Below are 22,827 nucleotides of genomic sequence, written 5' to 3' on the forward strand. Positions count from 1 at the left end.
TTTAATTGTTTATTGTCAGTAGCATTTGGAAAACACGCTGCTTGGCGTGCACAAATTAAAAAGGATTTGGATGTAAAAGGGGTATTTGCCACAATATAGTATTATAATAAATATGTATTACAGTAAATGAGACAAGGAAATGTTTAAGATAAAACACATTTGGAAGCTGAATGTCAGGCTGTAAATGAGTAATTTACCATGAATATCCTTCTCTATCCCTTTACGGTCATATGAATTCCTGAACCACGTTACACCATGGAAGGGTCTGTCAGTGAAATTTAAAATAGAGGACAAAGGGCCAAGGAGCAAATAGGTTTTTTTTAGACATCTTCCTCTGAGTTTTCTGCCAATGTGAATCAGAGGTAAAATACAGTGCATTAAGTCGACCTCTGAGGCAGCACACAGGAGGGTAGAGTGAGACATTCTGCTATCTATTAAGACTTGCCTTATGTATATATTGTGTTTTGAAGGAATTTTACTGATCCACAAAACCAGCAGGAAAGGATAAGAGTGAGTCCCTAAGACCATGTGGTAAGCAACTGCAGTGCAGAATCTCAGGCAAGTTGAAAGTTGCTGTGCCGTTCAGGAGAAAAGTCTGGCAGAATCCTGCATGCCCGCTGATAACATGGTTGGATTAAGGATGTTTAAGGGAAGTGAAAATTATTCATTTGAGATGGATGAAAGCTGCACTTGTCAAGTCTACCAGTCATGCACTTTATACATTTCATTTCCACTAGCCAGCATGCATAATTTCCCCTCAATGCAAATTTCTACACACTGGAAATTGTAAGCATATTTACCCCGCTCCCTTAACACACTTTCTGACACAGAAAATGGATCATCTCCGTTGAACAGGGGGAATAAAAAACAATGCTGTTTTGTTTGCAGAGGTTTGAGAATCTAATTTTGTGCAGGGAAATAAAGTCACAAGACCCTGCAGAATGCAAGCAATCGCTTTCACTTTAAATCATGCCTGAATCAAAAAAAAAAGAAAAAAGAAGCAATGTTTTCCTGCTCGTCAGGATGGAAATAATTCCAGCACATGCCTAATTATCTCACAAACATTGTGTTTTGATTGTAATTACTAGTTTTAAGTCACAAAGTCTCGGCCTCAGTGTAAGGTCTAGGAGCCTTTTAGCTGAGTATATGTCCTGTATATCCGTCTCTCTGTACAAATATTATGATCTCTCTGATGAGAATTAAGTCTCCAGCCTGGATGGCCAATAAATTAGAGGCACGCTTCTCGTTTACTCATCAGAGCTAATGAGCCTGATAAAATTACCTCGAGGATCATAATTACAGGCTAGTGGCAGAGACTCTAGCTGAGACTGGAAGAAGAACCCACACACACTCACACACAAATGAGATTGTGCTGTAAGTGGCAGGATACTAGAACGTAACAGAGAAATATCAATGTGCACAAGCAAAGATTATATATTGTGTGTTTTCATTCAGACAATTCAGCAAATGGCACAAAGGAAACTCTCCTGTTTGACATCATGTTTAAGAATGTACATAATGTAAGGTGCAGGACAATGTTACAATTTCCACCTTTCTGTCAGAGCAGTTCAAACAGATTTTTTACCACCCTTTCATAAAGATTAAGCACTTCATGGGTAATGGCATATTTTAATGAACGATGGCAGCCTGGACACAAGAGCTCACCTCAGAGGGATTCCATTTCATCACACGTTCACAGGATGAATTGTTTTACTTATGAATATTAATGTCCCTCTAATTTGAGGCTGTTGTTAATGCTTGTCGCTAGGAGCTCGGCAAATCAGGTCCCATTCCTGTTAAAACCATGTATTAGACACCCCCCTGACACTAAGCCCTCGCCTTTGATTCTTAATTGCAGAAGTGCAAGCATTTGCAGTAGATGGGGCGCAAAGCTTTAATTAACTCTAATATCACACATTCGGTCTCGACTGTCAGCCACATCACGCATGGCATTTTTTGTACCAATACCATCCCCAACTCTACTCAGCTAGAAAGATCGTGTTTCAAGTTCATGATCACAATTTCATGCATCTCAAAATGAGGGATGTGTAGCTTTTTAAGTCGCCGTAATATATTGATGACAGTGAATATCTTGTTGCCTTCTCTTAAAAAAAAAAAAAAAAAAACCTTATTAAAAGCATGCATTGATGCAGCTCTGTGATTTCTGCACAGCTTTCACGCAAAGGAGTCGCAGCATTGTTGGCATTCTCCACTAAAAGCAGCGTCTGATCTTGAATCAACAGTCAATCGGTGGAGCTTGTAGCACGAGGAGTGGAGTTATGGAAAGTTCAGGGAGGTGTTTAAAATAGAAAGATGTGTGCCAAAAAGAAGCTGTTATTAAGTAAATAATTCAAGCACACTCATCTTCTAAGGATTTATTGAAGCGATTTCAAGTTGAAAAATGCTATAAATACAGATCAAGCACATACCATTCAATAATAACTAAAAGTCAACTCTTCCTCAGTTCACTCCCTGCAAACACTCTGGATGCCATTTTCACGCACCAGTGACTCCACACGTCCTTTAAACATTTAATAGTGCAGGTACGGAGAATTTCTGATGCAGATATTAGTAAAGAGTAGTGTTTAATTAAAGCCAGTTTGAAGATAAAGAGCTCAATACAACCTATAGTTTATAAGCCTTCCCCGGCCATAAGCTACTGCTCTACCTAATCCTCTTTCACATAACATTATTGCATCAGCACAGCCGAACATTTTTGAAGCATTTATAAAATTAGCAAAGAAATTAACTGTCCGCACTGTGGCAAATTGGATTTCAAAGTTCCTGCCGTGTTATACAGCATACCCAGGCTGCCACCTACAGTACAGCGTGGGAGAGGAGCGGCAGTCTCTCTCTCCCCCACTCTCTCTCTGCAGCGAGCCGGTTCAACATGTGTGGCTCTTCATTTTACACTCCACAGCCATTCTAACTTAATTGTCAAGGCCCTTTTTCTCCTGCTAATATCCTTACAGGAAATTTGTTAAAATCCATTATTAAATAAAAACTGAAATAATTTCATTTTGGATCCCGACTGTTGAAGGATTACACGTCTATTGTGCTCGTTCCCATTTGCACGAGGAGGAAGTCGATGTTTCCTCTGGAATCTGTCAGTTGTTATAGTTTTGGTTTCTAACTTAAAATGACGTCTTTTCTGGACCCCAAGTGTAGACTGATTTGATATCACATTCAAATGTTTGAATAAATCTAGCTTTACATTTAGAACATATCCATGAATGGTGACTCATGTGTTACTCTTTTACTGCAGTCTACATCATATCAGGGAAACACTCTCAGTTTATGAACTCATGAAAGTGTTTACTAAAATAGACACGTTTTAAAATCTGTTGTTAAAAAGAGTGAATCATGGGAAATGTAAAAACCGTGAACAGAGAGCTAAGAATACTGAACAGGAAAAAGCATTTTAAAAGAACCTTCAATTTCAAATATTTCAACACAATGGAAACAATACATTATTTCATCATCATTTGACATTTTTTTCTTTTCATTTACACACTTCAGATACTTCAGTATCAAAATATAAAAACCTTGATTTTTCAAAAGCGTGAACAATAACACAGTGAGTGTTAGCAAGTTAAGAAAAAACTGTCCTGAACATCATTCCACTCGTCTTTTACTTCTTCTCCTGAACATTTTAGAGATGGAGGATTTCCTTTTGTTTTTGGCTTTTTTTACACCTATTTACCAAAAAAAACACACACACTGAATATTAGAAGGATGCGTTCAAGTTAGAAAATAACATCTAACAAGCGTTACAGGTAATACTTACCGAGATTTTTCATCATTTCATTCAACTGCTGATCCTCTTCCACTTCCCTGAAATGGATCAAAAACACATCTCTAGTTATTAAGAGCTATCACATAACCAGTGTTACATTTATTATCACTTCTCCATCTCAAAACTAACACAAGCTGGATTGGGTTACCGGCGCCTGTCTTCATCAAGACCCTCAACAATTGCATTTCTGCCATCCACAATCTCCATCAGTCTCCGCATCAACTTCTTCTCCCGATGTTGCTCCTCCCTGGATTTTAAATGATCTGTAGAAACAAGTGAAACACTTTTAATTGTTACTTGAAAAAAGGGTAAGCAACCATAATGTTGAGTAGAGAGTCTCTTACCTGGCTTCTCCAGCAGCCTGCGGAGTTCCCCCTCCACACCGGGCTGCTGCTGCTCCAGCTCCTGAGTCCTGGCTCTGAGATACACAGTCAATAAAAACATTTTTTTTTAAAAAGAGGATTAGCTGATGTTTAATGCACATCGCATGTCAGGTTAGACAAAAAAAAGTCTTAGAGAACCATATATGGCATCTTTAGGAATAATAGTAATGATAACACCGAGCTTAAAGGGGGGAAAAACTAAATATAATTTTAAATGAAAGTAAACAAAAGTCTCTGAGGTGAACACTTTTATCACCGTTTATCTTCTAAGTTTAAGGCTATAATAAAGAAGTACTCACATGTAAACAAGCTCTGACTCCTTTCTAATGTACACCTGCTTCTTTCGAATGAGAGTGAACCATTCGACCATCAGAGGGTCCATCAGTATGTCTCCATCCCCCTCTGAAAAAAGAAACACTCTTTTTAAAATGATCTTAAGCACACATGATATTGAGATACAGCAACTCTTTGTCCAAAATGACATCTCATTTCATTTTCACCAGACCTATACTCTGTTTTCATATGACTGAATGTTTACACTACAATAAGATTATGTGTGACAACATGTAAAAATGATTTGGCCGCTGTGCAGTCGCAGGCTGCAGGTTTGTTGAGATGTGTTCTGATTCACCTCCTGGGACCGAGTCAATCCTCAGGGACAGTCATATGCAGCTAATAATAATCAGCTTTGTACCTTAGGTGACAAATATCTTTAATCTGCCATTTTATAGTCAAAGTAAAACAGAGCACTGATACAGAACAAAGATACGTTCAACTGTTTGTGATAAAAATGTCTAATTAATATTCATTTAGCTCATTAGTACTTGCAGTTACTTCTATTTTATGACAGCACTCATCATTTCTTTATCAAAACAAACCTTTGGTTAAATATTTTAACTTAAATTGGGTTGCATTCATTTTCAGAAACTATTCAATTAGGAGTAAAATGATCGATAAATTGCTCAGAAAGACATCGAGGAGAAAAAACAAACTCTCTTTGGATACATTTTTTACCTGTGAGTATTTGTTTCTTTTCTTTTTTAAATATGGAGATAAATATAATTTTAAAACTTTTTAAAGCTTTTTGTAACATATTTTTGGTTTGAACAAAACAGGCTTCTAAACATCATATTTTGAAACTCTGTGGAGCTTTCGTCGTGATTTTTGTAAAACTGAATGTCTAATAATTGCAGATAAATCAATGGTTAGAAAAATCTTTTAATTTTTTAGCAAAACAGTGAAAACACCAGCATCAATATTACCATGTGTGCCGCGATAACTTATCTTAATACTGAGCCCAACATGAATGTTATAGTTCAGTCTTAACGTGCAGGAGATGGAGATCAACACAGAGGGAATACATGATGAAGTGCGTATTTATCTTTAACACTTAGTTAATAATGATTGAGAAATAATCCTGAAGGGATAAGTGTACACATTTCATTAAATCATTTTCAAATAAGTGTTGGGCTTTAAAAGGAAATGTCTAAGTGTCCTAACCAGAAACGAAACATCAAACATACTGTACAGAGGAGCTTTGACACAAAGACAAAAATAAGAATGTAAAATGTTTGCAGCTGTTTAACGTTTTGTCTTGAATTAGTTAAAATTCAGACTTCATCACCTAATTGATTAAATCGACATGTTTCTACAGTGAGTATTGATCCCTATTCCATCAAGGCCTCATTTACAATAAATACTTTCTCATGATCCAGATCCAGGACAAAGCTAACATGTTTTTATTTTTACGTAAAGAGCCAGGATTTCGTTGTTTTTTTTTTTTAAATGAAAAATTCCAGGTGAGAAGCTGATGATCTCCAAGGTGCTATACAATTGATGTCAAATTTTGGCCAAGTGACCGCATGCTAAGGCTTTCTGGGTGGCACTTGAAAAAAAAAATAAAAAAGAAGGTATGCAATGGACCAGAATACATATTACTATGCCCGAGTCATGTTGACCTTGAGCGAAGCAATCAGGCCCCCTACTCCCACTCCCTGAAAAGAGAAGAAACATCCCTGTGGGCCGTCTGTGCCTCTCACCTCATTTGGCTGCAGAAACAGTAATAGAAATGGGCAGAATGTCCCCCGAACGCAAACCCACACACCTCAACTTCCAGCTGACAGGGAGTGAGTGTGTGTGTGTGTGTGTGTGTGTGTGTGTGTGTGTGTGTGTGTGTGTGTGTGTGTTTGTTTATGTGAGGACACTGCGCCAGAGACACTCTCACTGAAGCAGCAGTGGGATTCAGCAGTGTGCTGAAATACAATAACATATCTAAGTTGTGTTGAGGTTATTCTCTGCATGAAGGCAAAATTGACCGTTGCATTGATGTGCTCTAAAGTTTTAGGGGGTGTTTATTTTGAATATTGCACGTATCAACATTCGATTTTATTTGCACATCTAAACAAGTCTAAAATTAGTTGCAGGGAAAGAGTGGGAGATAAAAAATAAATAAAAGTACCTTCCTCACAGCTGCGGAGTTTCTTTTCCAGCTCCACGCCCTCCTTCTCCAACTGAGCCAAGTTCATCTCAATATCGTTCAGCTCTCTCTCAATCTGCTCCGCTGGAATATGATAAGACTTCACCTGATATAAAACAAAAGAACTTAAGAGTCACAGTCGAGTATAGATTATTTTAATTTGAAAATTCAGACTTTGGCCGCTTAGACGCAAAGAAGGTCGTCCATTTTTTTCGCCGGGAATGTAATGAAAGCATATTTGTAGAGCTGTTAATTAATCTCTTAAGAGACTTAATGGAGGGAACTTACAGAGGGTGACCTCATTTGAGTCCTGGAGGCGTTGGTGGGTGACAAATACTTTCCCTTTTTAGCACCTAAGAGGTAGATAAAATAGGATTAGATAGTCCTTTCATGGCAGCTTTTCAGAAAAGCATTGTCACATACCACTTCACCTGATTTATTTTCAGTGAAACATTGACTGCTCATATGAAATCAACAAGATGGATGAGGCCATGTATGTGTGGCTTTGATGATGATATTTTTAACCCACATGACGGATTCCCGTGATTGGCTGGAGCAGACATTGAGGAGCTAATAGATTCCACAGCTGGCCGTCTGGGTGGGGATTTCACAGATGAGTGAGTCTCCTGTTCATAACCTAAAATAAGGACAGGCAGGTTAACATGGTGCAGATATGCAGGAAGTTCTATCTGCTAATGAATTCTCCTGTTTTAGGAGAAAATATCTGCATGATTCTAAAAACACAGGGAAGCATGTGTGTAGTAACTGTGGGGGGGGGGGGGGGGGGGGGGGGGGGACTAAGAGGACTTGTGATGTGACGTGTACCTTCAACATAATACCAAAGTCCATATACATTTTCATCAAGTATCCAATACAAATGGCAAAAATGTCAATTACAAAGTTGACAGTCAACAGAAAAATATTCAAACCAACAATATTTGTCTCCGGCCGCACAGCTGAACAGGTATAAATTATGAAACTACACTCAGTTCAAACTACCAACATGAGAAATAATCACAGAGGTAAAATACACATTATGGCTCCTACATGGTCTGTCCCGGGATCAGGATGTGCGCAAATTTATTTGATTTATTTTTGATTATGAAACAGGGACACACGCAATGAACATTGCTTCAATGATACTTTGTTGGTTTTATCCATGCTAGTGGAGTTGTGGTCTGTCTGTCAATCAGTCCACCTCATTAGTCCAGACTGGAATTTTCAATGGATATCAATACCAAACTTTGTTAAAGCACTCAAGTTCCCGAGAGGCTGACAGAAAATGACTCCTACGATCCCCCCGACTTCTCCTCTAGTGCCACCATGACGTTGGGATTTGCAGATTGGTTTGAAATGACTTGATGATGTTTGATTGATTTGATCAGAATATATTACAGACATTCATGCCCCCTCAGAGTGATTTATCACTTTGGTTGTTGTCTGACTTTACCTTTAGCCCCAATATTGGTTAGTTATTTTGATTTGTCCATTATAACTGCATATTTGGAAAGCCAAAGACGTTGTCATTCTCAGCTGTACTTTGTGTTTAGAGCTAATTTGGAATGTAAGGTGATTATGGGCGTCATAATGCTGGAAGTGCTGTTAACTTGTTTTTATAAGAATGTTATTGTCACATTCTTATTGTCACCCCAAACTAAAACACTGAACACGACATGCTCAGCATCAAACAGACACCGTTAACACTTTGCTTGTGAAGATAATTGAGTATTTAGACGTTGAAGAGTCAGATATTTTCCCTTTGGAATTTGTTATGAGAGTGATATAACATATTACGATAACATTACACTTGTGCATTTCTTTATGGGAACTTCCTAGGAAAGCCTAAAGCTTGAATAGAACATACTCTACTAGACATCTGTTTATGTAATGTACAGAAGTGACTCACTTGGGTTTTCAAAGGCATGCTGAGGTTTCTGAGGAGACACTTGTGCAGCATCAAACAGAGCAAAGCTGACTGCTGGTTGTGCAGGTGTTGGAGCCGAGGGAGGCCGTGTTGTACTGATGGAGACATCAGAGGAAGTCTCAAACCTGAACTCGGGCTTATGTGGCTCAGTATACACTTCTGTTCGTGCATCTCTGTGAGAAAGACAATGAAGTGTGTCATTAGGTTTGTCAGAATTTGGATGTAAAAGTGCAGCATTCATCTTACACTGACGATAACAACAGAATCAAAACACAAGGAAAAGCCTCACCTTGTTGTATTGTACTTATGAAAGGTGGGGTAAACAATGGAGGAATCATCAGCGGGGATTAGAAATGAGAGTGTTAGAGAAGGAAAGGTTCAGGCCAGGTACTCCTTTGGACTTGTTAGGATGGGAAACAGAGCTACAGCTGCACTCTGGGCCAGTTAACAGAGACAAGGTGCGACAAGTCTGCAGGCTGGAGAGTGAATAAGCTGAATGGTCATGGATGTATGAGGACAACTCCCTCAAGATGTCCACCCTGTGTGACCTTCCCACGTCCACCTAAGTGAGTTATGAGGCAACGGTGATTATAAGGAGAAACGAGGATACTTACGTAAGACATAGCTGGGTGTTCAAAGGTTCGAGCTGTGATTGCCTCCCTTGGATCGGATCTGCATACAAATGATTGAGAGAAAGGTGGGTGAAGAATTAAGAGACGTGTTATTTTTATTTGACACTTTCTTCAGTTTAATCAAAGCAGGTAAAGTTCCTCAAGTTGTACACACTAAAAAATACGTATCTGACTTTTCTCTGTGTCGCTCTCACCTCTACAGCTATAAATGGGTGCTGTGACTAGTGTCAATGTCTAGTCTGTCATACAGCGGTAAAATAACAGATCATTATCGGTATATTTGAGTTAGACAGCCAAATTATCTGTAAATGCAGAAATGCTCTTTAGAATTGTGACAAAAGGTGATTTTCAAATTTCACAAAACCTCGAATTAAAGCCCCGTTTCAATACTTTTCAATACGAGATGATGATTTTATGAGCATTTAAATTAACAGCCAGGAGTAATTGTGTTCCAGTCTGAAATGGGACTCGCTGTCAGGATGCTGCACCCATGCATGTACATCCATCCAGAGAGAATGACAGTTCAACTATTAAAGTTCATTACAAGAGTGACACAGAAATTAAAATGTCAGTTGTTACACATGGAGCTAACATCATGCTAAATGCCCTGGCTGTATAAATAGGGCAGAAATGACAAAAGGGCTTTGTTTTTTTTTTTTAATGCGTTTGCAGACAGACAGAGGGAATTGGCAAGGCAGAGGTTGTATGCTGGCTAGATGTCAAAAAATGGATCAAGAACAACCGAAATGAATTTAGTAACGCTTGCCTGCAGCGGTCGTGTGTACAGTCGTTGGCCTTGTGTTGTCTTTGTTGACGGCCTTCAGACGTGGAAATTCCTTATTGTTTGTCTGGCTGGAGGAGGGCTGTCCTGCCTGGTTTCCTGCTGGGCCTTGGCTACATTTATCTTTTCTCAAACCGGGTCTGTCAGCTGAACTTGGCTCATCTCCAAACCTGCAGAGAGAGAGAGAGAGAGAGAGAGAGAGAGAGAGAGCCCTCATCATCAACCATATGAAGAAAAAAAAAGTCAGGACGAATGTATGCAGACAGACACAAAAAAACTAGAACTGTCCAAAGGAGAAGGAACTATTCACGGCAATACTCACCGTGTCTCTGCTGGTCTGATGGTGAACAGCCGTTTGTTGTTGTTGTTGCAGTTCTCTTCTGCCAGTTTCTTTCCGATGGTCGTCCTGGCTCTGCTCTTCTCTTCATCAGAACTCAGTTGGACCTTCGGCCTTCCTGAAACGCTTAAAGGCTCCGCGGGCTTCCTGTTAACTGTCGTGGCCTCTGGAGCTTGCTGCGCGGACTGGAAAAACCTCTGCCGGGCCGACTGGGTCTTCTGTGCTGATGCTGTCCAGGACAGGGAAGGTGGAGCAGGACTGACCGTCTTCACAGCATTATTAAGCGGAGCTGACAGCACAGAAGAGGGGCGTGATGCAGGCTGGGTCTGGCTGGAGCTGTTTAACGGCCCAGCGGAACTGTTTTTGATCCCGTCCTTGGCGGAGGAGGGTTTGCAACTGTTGTGTTGGGCTTTACAGATAAACGTGTCGGGATTCTTCCCAGGTTTGTAGCCTCCTGCGTGAAGAACACTGGAGCAATCACTGCACCTGATTGAAAGGTTGTTACAAGGGAGCTATGAATTTAATTAAAACAATTAAAAAAACAGTGACAGGAAAGTGTCAAAGAAAAAAGAATCAGGTCTTACTTAAAACAGCTTCTGTGGTACAGCTTGCCTTCCACAAAGTGTCTCTGAACCAGATGAACGTGACTCTTGCATGCAACACATTTGCTGTTCAGAGTCCCATTTTTGTTGCCATTTTCAGCCAGAACAGCCTTCTGCAAAACCATAACAACAACTAGGGTAACACTGCATTCAAAAAGCCACATTATTAACCTTTATTAAATCCACTTTGAATAAACAGGATAACTAGAGAGGTATTACTTTAACTATAAAGACTATAAAGATGTTTTGTGAATATTTTGATTTCTAACCTGAGCAGCAGCTCTGGCCACCTTAGGGGAGGTCTGAGCAGTGACAGCTGAAGGTGAGCGATTCTCCGAGGCACTTTTAGACACAAAGGTTTTGGCAACAACTGGGAGATTCTTCTTCTCTGATGGCTCCTCCTTGGAGCCCTCTGCTGGCCTCTTTACACCTCCCACTGAGGAACAGTAGAGCACTATTAGTTTCAATTATCACACTCTGAGAAAATGAACATGCCGCAGCACTGAACCTGCAGAATCAACATGAAAAAGCTTTTAATTAATCCAGATGGACTCGGCCGTAGCTCTTCAGTTTCCAGGATATTTTAAGCGGCTGTGTTCTCACTTGGAGACCGTCCTTTAAAGTAGTTGTAGTACTGGGAGACGTAGGTAAGGATGCTCAGCCTGTCTGGGATCCTTAAAGCCACCATGTCTTCTGCGTCTAACAAAGCTGGGATCCCCAACTTCTCCTCTGCCACCTGAAACGCCTTGACAGACACAACATACACATTTTAAACCGTCGGCACACAAATCAGAAGCACTTTTGGCCGTATGAAAACTGTTTTGGCTGCTCCCAATGTGTTAAAAATGTCCCACAATACAATCTCCTTTAAATAGACCAGCAGCAGTCCAGAGAGGTTATAAAAGGGCTTCATAATGAATAGAGCACTTCCTGCGAGCTAGTAGGGATAAGAAAGAGGACGGAGGGAGTGAGATAGCAGGGCATTGTTTAGTATCAGCCTGGACATGCTCATTAAATTTAAAGCAGAGCCGTACTGAATACCAAGTCTGTCTGTAGAAGAAAAGCACTCAGAGCTGTTTGCCACAAAGACACGCACACAATTTCTTATTTAACAACTTGTGAAATAACCACCTGTAAGACACATGACACTATTCATGAAAAATAGAAGGGTGTGAATTACTGCACAGGTCATGCTCTCATGTTTTGCTGCTTAAAGAGTCTCTAAAAGTTCTTTAAAAGTAAAACATTTTGTAAACACTGCATTCTCTGGCCACAAAGTTATTCTGTTGTGGAGTACAATTTGATTTAAAAAAAAAATACAACAACAGTGGCTTAAAGTGAACCGTTATCATGAGTATCAAGTGGTAGGTGACAGTGAGCCTCATTCAAAATGGATGTCCTGGAGAGCCTCTTCCCCCGGGCTCAGGTTTGTTGCTGACACTGCCAGGACCATCTGAGACAACAAGGAAGTCATCCAGAGTGCATACTGTAGCCCCGTGCCGGGCACATAACCCTCAGAGGAAGCTGCTTAAATGGAAGAAGTCTGAATAATGGAGAGGCCACTGCTCTGTGGCTCAGGTCATGAAGGGGTTAACAAAATAAATGAGGTCAAGTGGACAGAGGCAGAGGGACAATCTTGAGTTTTTAAGTTTTAAAAAGGAGGCTGAAGTTGGAATCGGCTTTTGCTCAAACTGCTGTGCTGCTAGAATGTTGAAACAGCCGAGTATGAAAGCACTCTGCTGCGTAAATGCTAAAACAAGAACAAATAGGGCGTGATGCTCGATGTGTCGTCGTGGCTCTGGGGTTAATAAAGTGGGGTGTTTTATGCCATGTCAGATTATGCAGCTCAGGAACGAGGTCAGCCACATAGGCTGTCTACGGTCGGCTTTGACAAAAGTTCAACAACTTGACTTCTTACCAGCCTGTTGTTCTCGAACACATCCTCCTTTCTGAGTGACTCATAGTCTCTGGAAGAAAAAAAAAAAAAAACAGGAATACAATGAACAGAGAGAATGATGTGTTGGGGAAAACTTCATCTGACTCAGGATCAGAACTCTGGGCTATTTAAATAGGATAAGAGAAGTGGGTTTATTAATAGAAATAGATACTTTTTTTTATTACACATACCAACTTTTATTTGTATCATCTTGTTCAAGACACATTCCCACAATAGGACAATTAAAAACTAGAACCAAATCCCCTTACAAAAACGACAACACACACTGAAAATGCATTTACATCAGGGGGGAAAGGGAACAACAGAATAAGCAGTTTTAGGTACTTAAAAGACGTGATCCTCTGTACTTTAAAATTAAATAACGGAATGGTCCAATTTTAGAAGGACATATCACAATCGCCAGCTGAATTCTACCAACATTGTCACACTTTTTTCTTCAAGGTGAAACACTTACATGAGGTCCGGTCTGTATTTGTGTATAAGCGCACAGAAAGCCAGTCCGTTCCTGAACGAGGTGGTCATGTTGGTGATGGCCACATCTCGATAGCCCTCACAGTGCATTTTACACCACTGCTCCAGAGCCTTGATGGCTGCCATGCTCCCACTGACCCACACACACACACACACTGTGCACCCAGTGCAGACAGACAGCGACGTGCGCAACAGGCAGGGAGACGTTTCAGTGCGAAGGAGCCGGAGGAAAGAGCGATAAAAACAAAAAGTCTGTGTTCAGGATTTGACCGTGAACTGCGGCGCTGCAGCTGCGTCCTGTTTCCTTCTTTTACCTGAATGCGCGCGCGCTGAGCCTCCGGGACGAACGGCTCGTGCGTGTTTAGTGTGAGCGTGTGTGTATGTGTGTGTGTGTGTGTGTAGTTACTAACTGAACTGTTTTTCTGCGCGCATTACACTAATTGACCCCGACTGCTGATGCGCCCTTTCAACACTAGATCAAAACACAACCAGTAAGGTAAATAATCATTTTAAAAATAGTTGTAAATCAGAGAAAGTAGTCTAAACAGGCCTACTTAAAATAAGATCCAAGTTAAGTCCAAGTTCTGATATAGATACCAATCACTTGCCAAGAACTTGAAGTGAAAGGCATTTACATACAAGAGTCTGATCATGTGTTAATGAGGTTTTTATTTTGAAATCAGTGTCTTTAAACTGAATTGTGCTCCCAATATGAAAGATGTCTACATTAATCAATCAATGCTATGTCATCCTGATGAGTAACAAGACCCTGTAGTCCCTCTTGGAAACACAAACCCCCAAATTTGACTTTAAGGCAACATGTTAGTTTGTGATTTTTGACTACTTTCTGAAATAATCCTGATTATTCATTCTGTCACTTACAAATTGCTTTCATAACAACGAGGAATATGGAACGCATTCCTATCAACATATCTTTGTATTATAATCATTATGTTTCTGCTGCTGATTGGTTATTGTCTTGCTGCCACTGTTATAATGCTGCAGTTCTTTTGTCTTCCTGTTAGACTCTCCTCTTAGGAAAAAAGCCTAGCCGTCTTACAGCCTCGCTTATGTGGGCGTTTACTATATATATATTTTCATTGAATAGACCATGAAATTAATTAATCATTTTTGGTCTCAGTGAAGGAGGACTATGCTGTAGGATTTCTGAAGTAATTAAACACCAGGCTTGCTATCTCATCCACTATATTGAGGTCAGTGTGTGAGAACCAAGAAGAGAATTTATGACATGCATGTTTTTTTTAAACCCCACTCAGCTTTGTGTGGGCTCTAATTAGGGCCTAATTGAGGGCAACTATTGTCATATAAATATTCTGACCTAATTAGCACATATTGTTCCACACATTTTTAGGGAAACATGTAACCTGATTTCCAGCAGCTTATATGAAACTATTTTTTAAAGTTTATACTCCGAAAGTATTTTCTGACAAATGTGTAAGGAAACTTAAACCCTCGTTTGAACTAAACAGGAAACTAGAAATCTCAAATACTTCCACTCTTAGCCCCATATGAACCATTCACCTCAACTGTGAGTGTTTAAATCTATTTGAGTGAGACCAGAGCTAAACTTGAATCCTTGAAATGGAAGTGAACAGTGCAACCTCCTTCACTGTAAGACAAATTGTTTTTCACAAAACCAGGGTCTGAAAATATGTGCGCAAACCAACACATATTTCACTCTGGTCATCAGATCTTGTCATGTGTGACCAGAGTGAAACAGGAATGTATGCATTAGTTCGATTTTACACTTGATGCATGTTGCATTGTCCATTCTACCTCGCACCTGTCCTAGCTGAGGACACGCTCATGCCCAGAAGGTGGCGGTGTCACACTGCACAGTTCGAAGACCGACACACTGACAAAATGCAAACACCACAGGAATTCAATTTCAATGAAGGACAAATTTAGTTCAGACATTACATATTATTTTGATTAATTTTTTTAGTATTTTTACTTTTTTTTAAGTTAACTCAGAAGCAAAGCCATTTAAAACATTATTTTGCAATAGGAGTTTATGTTATGAACCGATATCCTCTTATAAGGTTGTTTGTCTTTATTTAGTCAATTGAACTGTAAAAAACTGTGTACTGCAGTTAAAGAGACACACGGGATGATTTTTGCTTTCATACTTTTACCTCTTAGTTAAGTTATAAATTCAACATTTAAAATAAAATGACTAACACCTCACTTTCATATTGCTCTGAATAGGATTATCTCCAGCTTAAACTTTGTAAAATAACAGTGTCTGTTGAAGTTTGTGACTTCTTCTATTTTCTTTACCACAGTTGTTATGAATTCAAAGTCTACATGGTGTTTGTGTCACTTTCACACCAAGCAGAAAAAAGATCCTGTGCTTACAGTCTATATAGTTTTCAAATAATAGACATGTAATATCTATATAGACTCCTTTTTTCATGATTTACCCTACAGTCATTTCCATTGTTTCCAGTGAGGACGTGTGTCTGCATGCAGACATCCTCTGTAACCCGAGAGGTCAGGGATGAGCCTGCCATTAGTGAAATCCAGTAGAAATGATTTCACCCTATCCCATTTAAGCCCTGATGTACTGATATGTTACTTAGCACTCAGCATTTACCATTTGTCACCATCATCTGTAATAGACCTGTCATACAGCATGTGTCTGTCATTCAGAGTCGACTAAATGAAAAACTTCCAAATGCAAAGAAAATCATGTTCAGAATGAAAGAAAGAGAAATAGACATAAAGAGAATGTGTGACGTTGACTGATAATTTAGAAAATGTAGTTTGCAGAAACCTTTTTGTAGCTGTACATTTTAATCGTGAAGATTGATCACTGATGCACTTCAACCTCTATAACTTTGAAGAACTTTTGAAGTTGTTCATAAAAGTGCACAGAAATGTGACAAAGATGTTTGAATACAAATCAGAGAGAGACCAAATTAATTCTTGTTTATAATTTTATTTAAAAAAAATAACAAATATTTTGTCTGACAAAAAAAGGAATGTTGGCTAAATAATAGAGTTACTTAACTTAAAAAAATATTTGAAATGCCACACTATCGTACAGACTGTTCTGTAGGCTAAGATTATCTGTACAAACAGGAAGGTTGTGAAATGATCAATCATCTTGCTTGGCATCAGCTTCCTGTGTTTGTGTGTCGCCTCCTGACGTGCTCACAGTGCTGTGGATCTCGGCCTCGTGCTCTCGGGCTTTGGCCCTCAGCTTGGCGATGCTGCAGGAGCGGAGATCCTCTGAGCTCGGCCCCTCCGGCCCCTCCGGTCTCTCCCATTTCCCTGACCTTTGAGTCACAGGCTGCATAGGCACGCTCATCGCGGCACACACAGTTTTTGTCCATGGATTGTTGTCTCCTTCCTGTCGTCTCTCCCAGTGCTCACTGTCAGAACTCTCTGTCTGCGGTTTTAAACCTCTGCTCTGTTTCTCAGACGTTTCATCAATGTCTCTGTTTGCATAATGCCCTGCAAGCTGGCCCTGCAGTTTCAGCTGTCGCCTCATCTTGGCCCGTCGGTTCTGAAACCAAACCTGGATACAAATGAAGGAATATGATTTTATTATAATATAAAATACAAAAGTTAGATTCAAATTACTGACAAGATAATCTTTGTTGAAAACTTTTTTTTTCTCACTCTAAAAATGTAAATGCCTATTTCTCATCTTTTCAGCAACCCATGAAGGAAACATATTTTCAAGTCAACTGACCTCACTTTTTGAACATTTGAGGCATTAAAAAGGCATTCCACATGTCCATGCTAGCACTGAAGAGATCACTTTTCAATACAAAATGATGCAACCTCAAAAAAAAAAAAACTTGCATTCTGAATTTTGTAAGACTTTTACTTACAAACAACCAGCTTTATTTGATCTGCTCAGACTGCTGAGGCCTCATATACGGCTTAAGATAATTTTTTTACTAAATGGAACAAATATACTCCACTGACTTTGACTCTCCAGAATAAGGGGTTTCTCTTCACAGATGGTAGGAAAGAAGACCAACCACAGAAACCAATGATAGTTTCAGCTCATGCACACACATGAGTATGGTTTCAGACAGACTTGAAATAATCTGAAGCCAAATAAAATGTATTTGTAATGCATGTATGTAATTTAGAAATATGAACTGCAGAACCAAAATTTGATGCAACTCCTCAGATTTCATTGTGCCATTCTTTGCATATTTGATGAGCTGACATCTTAAATGAGTATGAATTAAGACATACACCCATCTGGGAATTTAAATTGTATTTGTCAGCACAGGCTGGGAGCGATGGACCAGCTAAAGAGCCTTTAGAATGCTTTAAAAAACAGTGAAAGCAGGTAAATGAGTGTGAGGTGAACGATGGGCTGTACATGTGTTGGTTACCTGCACTCTGGCCTCGATGAGGTCCAGTCTAACAGCCAGGGCTTCCCTCATGAAGATGTCAGGGTAGTGGGTGGTCTCGAAGGCCTTCTCCAGCTCCTCCAGCTGCCAGCTGCTGTAGTTGGCCCGCGCACGACGCTGCTTCACTGGCCTCTGTTCATCTGGAAAGCACAGCGCGAGGGCCAATTACACAATCGCCAACGGGTGACAAAGAACTAATGGGTCTAGATTGGATAATTAACGCAGCCATCATTAGGCCCACTTTAACACTGCTTGATAATTGATTGTTAGTTACGAGCTGTTAGCTAATCTTTAGTAAACATTTACACTGGAATCAGATGGTGCTGACTGAGACTGTCATAGAGAGTGTGGACAAACAGTGCCAGTTTGGCTACAATCAGTCCATGTTTTCCGCCACGCCAGTTGAGGTTTAAACTCACCCATGACCTCTGTGAGCTGCCCCATCCCAACTGCCTGTGTGGCCAGCAGCAAAGCCTCCTTGCATGGCTCCGGCTGAAGATAACTTCTCAGGGACTCGTAGCTGATAAAGGGCCCCGGGATCAGGATCTGAGGTTGAGAGCTCAGTCTGGTTGGGAATGCAGGAAAAAAGTGGGCTGCAGGCGAATGGAAGACTGCAGGCAGGAGAGTAGATACCAGCTGCCTCGGGCCAAACATGTCCAATATATGAAAAGTCTAATGTTAGGTGTCTGTCCACTGAAAAGGGGACAGCTTGACTCTTAAATGGATGGTGGTTTTCTAAAATGCATCCCAACATCCAGATGAAAAAGAATAGAAAATAAATATTAATATGATGGTTTTCCAGTTGTATCCAGTTTGTTGTTAGAGCTGAGCGCAGGTATTAGGTGTTGCCTGGAGAGTAAAGGTAAGATTTGAGTTGTGGAGGTGGTCTCACCTGGGCTTTCTACTCTTCCTCCCAAATCCTCTACCCCTCCTTTCTCTGGTCACGTGACCCCAAACAGCCGACAGGGCTTGGTCTCTGGGAAGCAGGTGAAAATCCAGCCTGTGATTTATCTCTCAGTGGATTATCAGCATTAGTCCATCAGTATTTTCTGCATTGGTCATTCCTTTCCAAAACTTTTCCAACAATCAGTATGCGGTAGGATATTTTTCTCTCTACCGCCCTTCCTGGGACAAGTTGCAACATCTTTGGCTTCTGATATTTCAATCAGTGGGATGGATAGGAGCTCAGTGTGTCAAAGCTCAACTGTGAAGTGTACATTCATACAGACACATTCACCTTGAAGATTTGCACAACGCTGATCTGACTGGTTCAACAGTTGTTCGATGGAACGAGAAGAAATGAGTGAAAAGGAGACATCATGAAAAATGACAACACAAGTTGTTTGATTCTGTAGAATAAAAAAAGCACAAAGTACCCTGAAATGTAGAAATATTTTACTGTTGTTTTTCTCAAGATGAGACTTTCATTTTCAGAATCGAAAAAAAAAAGTAGTCATGTTTGTTCACCACCATAAAAAAACGTAATATCTTGTTGTAATAGTCTACATCACGGATACAAATGTCTTCTTTACATGACATCACTTGACATAGCTTAGATCGAGTAACTATTTTTAATATTGTAAAGGGAAAAGACGCAATTGACTCCTGAAGTTACAAACAACTTAGTTTACTGTGCTTAACAACTACATGGGTACAAAAACTATCGTCTCAAAATTAGAAAGTTTGATCATGGTGATATATTAATTGTTGTTGAATGTTACTTGATGTTTTGCGAATAAATGAGAGACTTGAGGAAGTCTTAATATTTCTAGCACAGACCTGAGGTAAAATAGAGTTTGAGCTGGTGATTTGTTTTAAACTTTCCTGGGATACAACTTTTTTTAAACTCGCTAACATGGTAGGTTAAAGTCTCAAAGCGTCTGTAATTTGTAAGCATTGTTTACATTATTTATATGATGTTGTAACTCGTGTTATATCCTGTGTTATAGTTTGTTAATAACAGTTGTTACAATGATTAGTGGTTATATTTGCAGCTTTAAGAAGCATGTAGACAGTAGTCAGTGTTGTCGAATACTTACAGGATTTTTCCATCTTATCACAGCATACACATCAACACATTAACATCCAAGACAGGAAGATTATTAACTCTTTTTTTTTTCCCTCTGAGTGAGGCAGCTGTAGCTTAGTGTTGAAGGATCCCTGATGATACGACCGTCCACACTGTCTTTGTGAATTAAACACAGGTGTGACAATTAATCCGAAGATACACATCACTTCACAGCACGTCCCTCTAACTGCTCTAACTGCTCATCAGCTCAGACTGTGGTGAAAACATTCAGCTGTCAGTGTCGTCACCGCTGAGTTTGTCTGAGTGAGATGGCTTTGATCAGCGCGGGACCTCTGCAGGAGAAGTTGGTCAGAGCTCAGGTGAGTCACATGGACAGTCGATCCTCTTAAACTGCAGCCCTCTCACCTGTGGCCCTTTCATCCACACCTGTTCAAACACTAAATAAATGCCTTCGTGTTGGCATAAAGAGGTTTGACGTGTCAGGATTTCAGAGATTTAAATTCTTTGAAAGCTCATGTTAAAACTGAGCCAATATTTATAGACTTAGTTTGATTCCACAAAGGTGAAAAAAATGGGATAGGATAATTTCTTTAAATTATTGTAACACAATTGTTAAATATAATCTTATCAAAAGGTGGCAAATACCCCATGTCACACTAAAATATACACTACTAAACAGAGGTAGGAAAGGTTTGCTGAAGTAATATTAAACATAATTCAGGCTTTACTTGGAATTGGTTTATTTAGGAAGGAACATAATCAATGTTGTACTGCACAACCGGGGGATGTAAAACAAGTTTTCTTCTTCTTCAGTCTGTTTCGATCTCTGCATGCGTGTGTGTGACAGAAGGAAAAGACAGCGATTGAAAGCAAATCATTTCTTGAGTTTGCAAGTTCTGTGGGGGAAAGAAAAATAGATTAAAAGTGTCTCGTCTGAGCTGTGGCTAAACAAACGCAGCGTGTGGTGGGACTGACGACTGAATAGCCATCTCCGTTTGTCCCTGGCACACAGGTAGTTACAGGGATTTCTGGTCTGTTTGAAAGTAGACCCCTTTCCCCCACCACCCAAAATACTGTGTTTGTCTTTGCCAGGGTCCTTTAATACCCATTGATCCAGATAATCAGGGACAAAATTGGTGAAAAACCAGTGGGGGAGGCTCTGACAGTGGTTGCTGAAAGGAACTGCTTGTGGATAATTGAAGGAGGCATTAAGACAACAATAGTAATGGCTAATGCCAGGACTTATTGGTTTCTCTGGTATTTCTAGCTCCCTGGATGTCAAGACAACATTGGAGAGTCACAGCTAGCATAGCAATCATCGAATCATTGGCAGAACTTCAGCTGCGGGGACAGAATGTGCATTATCTGTGGGTTTAGCACGCCACCAATGAGATGTCCTTCAGATGTCTTTAGCTTGAAATGAACTTGTTTGAGCTTGCATTCATTTGTGCAGAGTGGGAAAAGAACAAACCCCCTGAAATGTGTGCTGTTTTTTTGGATCTCTGATTATGCTATGGTTCTCATATTTGAAGTAAAGATATAAAAAAGTGTTTAAAAGTGACTTTTTGTAACTCCACCTTTGAGCTTCACAATTTAGAATGGTGTGTGTGAATATGAAAATAGGAACATTTTTCTGTGCCTGTTGGTACAATGTCAACAAACTTGAGTTGGAAAAAACACATCATACTTAAAATGATCAAATGTATTTGTGGCAGAATATTGTTATCGTCCTGTGTAATGTTTTCACTGTTTATGGTGAACATGACCAAAGAACTGTTATTTAGAGCAACGTCATTTGTATGAGGTAATGATTCAGACCAAGTCAGGAAAGTCAGTCCGATATTTCTTCTCTTTTACCTCTGTTTTGGTCTCAACCAACTTTAGCTAACTAGCTAGCTAACAGTTGTTTGTTATCTGGTGTTTTGGACAGTAGTGTGTAATGGGTTTTAGAACTTTTCCCATGTAAAAAACTGTCTGATATTACCGAAACAACAGTTAAATTACACCCCAGAAAGCTAAACAATTAGCTATAACCGGAACTCTCTTTGGCACCATGTTGGCCATTCCAATAAGCCCTTATTAAATTGTCGTATTGACATCTTTATTGCGAAAATATGGATTGTTATCTCTAAAAGAGGAAACAAGAGACATAAAAACTCCAAAATACATGATTTTTACATGTGATATTCCAAAAGTTACAAATATCCAAGTTAAACGTTTGATTATTAAACTTGTACACTGATGTTAAAGTCTTTGGATCTCAAGGAAATCACCATCAATGAGTTAAAACTTGAATGAATTGATGCGGGAATACTTTATCCTTTTTTTTCATGACAGACATGGCTGAAGTGGATTAACTGCCACACTCTGCTCTCATTTTGATAAGATACAATCTAACACGATGGTGATCATGAACACTGCACATTATTATTCTTTCTCATCCACTACAATGGCACTTCAGCTCATGAAACAAGAGTCTGCCAAATGTCATGTGAAGATGGATGATTATCGTCAGCTCCACTGTCATGGGAATATATCTATCTGGTGTAATTTGCAGGCTGGAGCAGCAATGAGCACAGATAAGATCAATATTTAATGAAAGTGTAAGTGAAGCTTAAGGGTTGTCACTTATGCCTCCGCTGTTAATGACATGTCACATTATCATACTTATCAGATCGGGTCAATCTTAACTGCAATTACTGGCCTCATTTCTTTTTAATTCATTACAAATGTTGAATCATTTCAGTCGTCCATTTCTGTGCAAACACACTAGGAATGTACTCTCCGTATTATAGTGTCAGCGGTCTGCACAAACTTTCAACTAAAATCTATTAATGGGAGCGTGGATTGGTATAATTCAATCAACACGCCTTAAATGTGTTTGTAACTTGGAGGAAAAGTGTATTTCATGGCTGAGGAAGCCCCTATGCTTGGTGCCTCACTCTCTCTGGTAATAGTATCCTACAGTGAGCCGCTTGATTGTTTTAGTCCTGGATCACTGGCCATGGGATAAACCTGAGAGCCCAGCCTGCTTTTCAT

At 39.7% G+C, this 22,827-nt stretch overlaps 2 protein-coding genes across 2 annotated transcripts; both read right to left on the bottom strand.

The window, feature by feature from the left end:
- Positions 1–2,360: 2,360 nt before the first annotated feature.
- Positions 2,361–13,669, bottom strand: micall2a (mical-like 2a). Its single transcript, XM_061026793.1, has 17 exons — positions 13,343–13,669; positions 12,850–12,898; positions 11,535–11,676; positions 11,201–11,367; positions 10,914–11,044; positions 10,315–10,815; positions 9,978–10,162; positions 9,194–9,251; positions 8,562–8,752; positions 7,185–7,292; positions 6,944–7,008; positions 6,638–6,761; positions 4,479–4,581; positions 4,141–4,214; positions 3,945–4,059; positions 3,788–3,834; positions 2,361–3,695 (listed from the first exon to the last, which is right to left on the bottom strand). The coding sequence occupies exons 1-17, from the start codon at positions 13,483–13,485 to the stop codon at positions 3,616–3,618; spliced, it is 2,283 nt and encodes a 760-aa protein (XP_060882776.1). The 5' UTR covers positions 13,486–13,669; the 3' UTR covers positions 2,361–3,615.
- Positions 13,670–16,311: 2,642 nt separating this feature from the next.
- On the bottom strand, positions 16,312–19,192 carry si:dkey-43p13.5 (homeobox protein unc-4). Its single transcript, XM_061026498.1, has 3 exons — positions 18,179–19,192; positions 17,742–17,899; positions 16,312–16,903 (listed from the first exon to the last, which is right to left on the bottom strand). The coding sequence occupies exons 1-3, from the start codon at positions 18,411–18,413 to the stop codon at positions 16,481–16,483; spliced, it is 816 nt and encodes a 271-aa protein (XP_060882481.1). The 5' UTR covers positions 18,414–19,192; the 3' UTR covers positions 16,312–16,480.
- Positions 19,193–22,827: the final 3,635 nt, after the last annotated feature.

Source organism: Labrus mixtus, chromosome 20 (assembly GCF_963584025.1).
Source record: "Labrus mixtus chromosome 20, fLabMix1.1, whole genome shotgun sequence".
In the NCBI taxonomy this organism is placed as follows: Eukaryota; Metazoa; Chordata; class Actinopteri; order Labriformes; family Labridae; genus Labrus; species Labrus mixtus.

What these genes read in the sequence shown, in the direction of transcription:
- micall2a (XM_061026793.1), bottom strand. Translation starts at nt 13,485, where the DNA reads ATGGCAGCCATCAAGGCTCTGGAGCAGTGGTGTAAAATGCACTGTGAG. An exon ending in AAATACAGACCGGACCTCAT is followed by an intron (nt 12,899 to 13,342) that starts GTAAGTGTTTCA and finishes TTTTTCTTCCAG; the next exon opens with AGACTATGAGTCACTCAGAA. An exon ending in GCATGCCTTTGAAAACCCAA is followed by an intron (nt 7,293 to 8,561) that starts GTGAGTCACTTC and finishes TCCTTATTTTAG; the next exon opens with GTTATGAACAGGAGACTCAC.
- si:dkey-43p13.5 (XM_061026498.1), bottom strand. Translation starts at nt 18,413, where the DNA reads ATGTTTGGCCCGAGGCAGCTGGTATCTACTCTCCTGCCTGCAGTCTTC. An exon ending in GCAGCTCACAGAGGTCATGG is followed by an intron (nt 17,900 to 18,178) that starts GTGAGTTTAAAC and finishes TGTGCTTTCCAG; the next exon opens with ATGAACAGAGGCCAGTGAAG. An exon ending in TCATCGAGGCCAGAGTGCAG is followed by an intron (nt 16,904 to 17,741) that starts GTAACCAACACA and finishes ATTTGTATCCAG; the next exon opens with GTTTGGTTTCAGAACCGACG.